Source organism: Setaria italica, chromosome V (genome assembly GCF_000263155.2).
Source record: "Setaria italica strain Yugu1 chromosome V, Setaria_italica_v2.0, whole genome shotgun sequence".
NCBI lineage: Eukaryota > Viridiplantae > Streptophyta > Magnoliopsida > Poales > Poaceae > Setaria > Setaria italica.
In genome coordinates, this window is record NC_028454.1 from 13245029 (window position 1) to 13249539 (window position 4511).

At 50.3% G+C, this 4511-nt stretch overlaps 2 protein-coding genes across 2 annotated transcripts in view; both read right to left on the reverse strand.

The window, feature by feature from the left end:
* The window catches only part of LOC101772169, a 4451-nt gene extending 3971 nt beyond the window's left edge, over window positions 1–480 (reverse strand). The window contains exon 1 of the mRNA XM_004968555.3: window positions 46–480. The gene's annotated coding sequence lies outside the window, so the exon portion shown is untranslated. The remainder of the gene's footprint in view (window positions 1–45) is intronic.
* A 720-nt stretch (window positions 481–1200) lies between these two features.
* On the reverse strand, window positions 1201–4273 carry LOC101779762 (protein SPEAR2). Its single transcript, XM_004971703.2, has 5 exons — window positions 2968–4273; window positions 2749–2868; window positions 2451–2623; window positions 1959–2148; window positions 1201–1851 (listed from the first exon to the last, which is right to left on the reverse strand). The coding sequence occupies exons 1-5, from the start codon at window positions 3403–3405 to the stop codon at window positions 1714–1716; spliced, it is 1059 nt and encodes a 352-aa protein (XP_004971760.1). The 5' UTR covers window positions 3406–4273; the 3' UTR covers window positions 1201–1713.
* Window positions 4274–4511: the final 238 nt, after the last annotated feature.

Here is a 4511-nt window from a genome sequence, read left to right on the forward strand (position 1 = left end):
TCAAATCCCGCAAAATTGACAGGGTAAGTGAAGGAGATTGCTTACCTCTTGTTGTCTGGGGTTCACAGACGAGGGAGGAGAGCGAGAATGAGCAAGGCCGGGCGCTGCGACTGCTCCGCCGGGCGGGTGAGCGGGCGATGCGGCTTGTGGCCGAGCGACGGGGAGCGAGCGGTGGCCTGGCACAGGAAGATCTCCGCTCCACGCTGGTCCAGAAGAGGACAGCAGGATGAGGAACGAGTAGAGAGGACGAATTCCTCCGAAGTGGATGGAGTGCTTCGCTTCGGTGGAAGGAGGCGCGTCCGGCGGAGAGAGGCCGCCAGTGGACGGCGCGACACTTCCTTCGATACGGTCACCGCGAGGGCGGCGGAGGAAGTAGGAAGGCGGCGTCGGACGGTCGGTGGCGTTGCCGCGCCGCCGCGCCGGGATGGGGAGGACGATGGATGTTGGATGGGTCAGTTAGGGCTGGATGGGAGTGGGCCGCGGATGGAGGGGTGTTTTTGATATTCTGCCATCGTTTTTTTTCTACTTTTTTTTTTCATTTTCGAACCATAGTACAGTACGCCTGTTGATCTATTGCCATCTTCGTCATCATACATAAAAGTTTCGAAACAAAGATATTTCTTCCTCCCAGGATTTAAGATGAGAAGATCTCAAATAAAAAATATTACTCTCTCTATTCCAAATTATAAGTCAGACTTATCTAATTTCGATAAAATTTATAGAAAAAGCACCACGTATATAACATAAAATTAGTTTATTAAATTCACAATATAATATAGCTTGATAATATATTTATTTGGTAAATATATATTTCTTTAAATTTGATCAAAGTTAAAATATGTGAATTATTTTTGAAATGGAGGGTGTACAAGTTGAAGTGTGAAGAAACAGTTAAGCTAGATCCTTTTTTTCTCAACCCAACTAACGATGTTGCCCATAATGTGGTAAGCTTTAGACCTAAAAGTGAAAAATAGAGAGCATAACCAGAAAAGAAAGTTTAGGAACAATTAAGAGAGGTGAAGGTCAATTCAATCAATAATCTCAACCTAATTTGCACGGTAGTCTGATTGCGTCATTGAAAATTTAGCTTATGCCTAAATTTCTAAAAAAATCTCAATTAAATTTTTTCCGGAAGCGTTAGTTTAATTAGATATTTGAATTGGAAGCTGGTGAACAATATGGACACCTTAAGGATATGGATGGAAGAACTGTAGAATCAATGACTCTGACTCTGCGAGATAACTGATACTGGTATCCACAAATGTGTCAAAGAAAAACAATAATGCTTGCTAGATCTATATACAGAAGAGACCCCACAGGCTAGCTGCAAGCTAGTAATGCCCATCCTGCACATGCTCCTGTTCAACACAGCACCGTCTGCCCATCTGATCCTTTTTCTGTTGAAGCCTCTGCTACATTGGGCACGAGCTTATCGGGACCATGTGGAAACGCTTCGTGCTTCGATCATGCACAGACACTCTGCTCTGCTTGAAACGACCAGATGATGGCTCAGATAGAGGTAGCCTTTACCAGATGTTTATTTGAAGTGAAAACCATCTTCAAAACGCAAAGTTTCATACATCATGTTTCAGCTTAAAATCTGAACACACCACTACGATTGATTTTTTTTTTCAACGAGGTGTTGTTCCCATTGCAAGTTTGGTGCCATGTTTATCAGGAAGGAACAGGGAGGAGTCACAGTGATGAGCTCTTTCATAGCTTCAGTTCAAGATCGACGCCGTCAGACACGTCGGCCTTGATCTCGCTCAGGGGTCTCTCGCATCGAACTGGACCGACCGGCATGAAGCTGTAGAATGGCCGCGACGACGAAGACGCTGAAACACTCCCTTGCTGTGAACAACAGGTCACCGGTTACTCTGCCGGGTTAGTTCATCAGAAATTTCACGGCAAGTCACAGGTTTCAGAAGAAGATGGCTTGGCAAGAGAACTTCACTTGCCTGAGACTGCATGACGCCGAAGTCGCTGTACTCCGGGAGGTGTATCGATGGGATCACATGAGGCTGCTTGATGAGGGGCACAGGCTGAGCGTTCAAGGTGAGGTAGGCGGGCTCACCGGCGCAGCCGTTCTCCTTGCTGCTCTTGCAGTGAGCAAACTCTGATGCCCAGTCTGAATAACTCGCATTTGTGCTGCAGCAAGAGATTAAACTAAAATCAGATCATGCGTGTTTAATGTTTTTAGCACTGGGATCAATTGCAGGAAAAAAATGCATAGAAAGGAATGTAAGATCGTCATATTTCCTCCCCATTTCTCTTCATTAGCTTTTGACTTACTACTGAATGTTGCGAGGATAATGCGATAACTGAAAAAGGCCAAGCACCTATGCACTGCTATATCTTGATTCTTGGCAATAATTTGCTTTATTCAGAATCGAACTCAGATGAAATCACAAATCCACATTGAACATGTGAAGTAGGCTTACAACATTTACCTGAAATAATTCGTTGCTCTGAACTCGTATCTGCTCAGGTCAGGACAGACATCAGGCAAACCGGCCTCTCTCGTCATCCTGGCGGGGAAAGGCGCCTTGCCCGGCGTCCGGAATGCGGCCGCGTTCATGCCCTCGAACATGAAGGGCCAGGACCTATCCACGCCGGCCGCGTCCTACACTCTGGCCAAATCCACACTTAGCAGCAATCCCAAGCACCAAAATATTTCTATTGCACAGTAACAATTCTGAAACCTCAATTCCATGAAAAAAGAATCTGAAACCTCAACGAGACGCGTACCCTGTCCTCCTCGGCCGGCGCCGCCGCGCTGCTCCTGCTAACGTTGCTGCTGTACATTTGGTTTGAAGGGGGCTCCGTTGGGTGGCTCGACAACGCCGTCAGCGACAAGCCCGTGCTCACCTACACAAAGAAAGGTTTCCATGCCACTGAGGTCGACTGAGCTCTGAAGCTAGTCATCATGTATGCATGGGCGTCTGAAGAAGAGAAGAAGGCACGTACCGTCGGAAGTGGAGGCTGCGGGCACAGGCTTCTCTTGTACGGGTGTCTCATGGGGTCCGCCGGGTCCCAGAGCACCGGCGGGAAGCCGCAGTGCACGCTGCCGGCCGCTGCCGGCCTCGGCAGGGCGCTCAGCGAGAGCGGCGGCGGAGGAGGAGGGTGCATCGAGAGGAGGTGGCCGAGGCTGCCTCCGCCTCCGCCGAGGGCATGCGGGTGCGGCGCGTGCGCCGCCCCCGGCACGGCGGCTCCCTCCATCTTCTTCTGCTCCTCGATCCGGAGCTTCTCGAGCTGCGCCACGCCGAGGCCGCGCTGCGGGATCTTCTTGGGCTTGTTCTTCTTCGACGCCCGCGCCACGCCGGTGGCCGCGCCGGCGCCGCCGCCGCCGCCGTTGCCGTACCTCGGCAGCTGGTGGTGGTGGTGGCCGCTCTGCTCATGCACCATCTCTTTGCATCTAACCAATCGAATTGAGACGAGAGTTCTGCCGGGGGTTCTTTCTTCTTCTCCCGTCACAGAAGGAGAAACGGATTCAACAAGTAAATGCGGGCTGATATGCCTGGAGTTCCCAGCTTCATGAACTCAAGACAGTGAAGACTGAAGAGTGACCGCACAGAACAAATCAATGAAGAACAGGCAGAATTCAGAACCGCATAAGCTAGAGAGAGGCCGCAAGATCAATTTTGTGGTCGATGTGGACAGATACCTCTACGAGTCCAAGAAGGAGAAATGCATCAAGGGAGAGATGAGAAGGAACAAGAACAGAAACAGACTATTCCAGAGCCACCGCTCAAAGACAACAAACCCCGAGAGCAGTGAAGAGCAATTCAACCACCGATTTCGCAACCGGCCGGGGATCGACTCCCTGCCAGGATCTCGAGAGAGGAGGAGGAGGAATCAACGCAACACGGGGTCGCAGCAGGGTTCTTGCAAGCTACCAAATCGAGGACACATGTGGCTGAGAGGGGAGCGCCATGAGCAGGGGCGTATTTATAGGTGGGAGCCGAGAGGAGCAGCGTGTCCGCGAGTGGCGTGGTGTGAGCCGGCCGGGCGGTGGCCGGGAGTCTCGGGAGCGGGGAGATCTAGAGCGAGAACACAGGGGGTGGCGCAGGGCAGTGGATCGAATCTTGTTCCTCTCCGTTCGCCCCGGCCAGCTAACCCGCCGCCCTAATCCTCGCTCCACTTTGCTCCCGGTTCTCTCGAATCACACCCGCTGTCTCCTCCGAGGTTGCAGGGGGAGGAGTAGCCGCCCACGATAGCAGGAGCAAAGGCCCTCTTGAACGGCTGCATGAACTGAACTTCTCGTTGGAAACTGCCAGTCTGCATGATGGACATGCACCACCGATCAGTAAACACCATGGATAGTTCTCTAGCCAAGTCAACCTATTATAATGTTTTTCTTGCATTCCTTATTATATATACATTAAAAAAATCACTGGATGTTTTGAGCTTATTGTTGAAACTGTATTATCATTTCGTTGAACTTTTAAACTGTTGTGAAATAATTTTACAAGAGCCTCCTTTTAGGCCAGCATAAATGTGAAGCTTGCCAA

What these genes read in the sequence shown, in the direction of transcription:
- LOC101779762 (XM_004971703.2), bottom strand. Translation starts at nt 3,405, where the DNA reads ATGGTGCATGAGCAGAGCGGCCACCACCACCACCAGCTGCCGAGGTAC. An exon ending in CGCAGCCTCCACTTCCGACG is followed by an intron (nt 2,869 to 2,967) that starts GTACGTGCCTTC and finishes TTCTTTGTGTAG; the next exon opens with GTGAGCACGGGCTTGTCGCT. An exon ending in TCGGCGTCATGCAGTCTCAG is followed by an intron (nt 1,852 to 1,958) that starts GCAAGTGAAGTT and finishes TGTTGTTCACAG; the next exon opens with CAAGGGAGTGTTTCAGCGTC.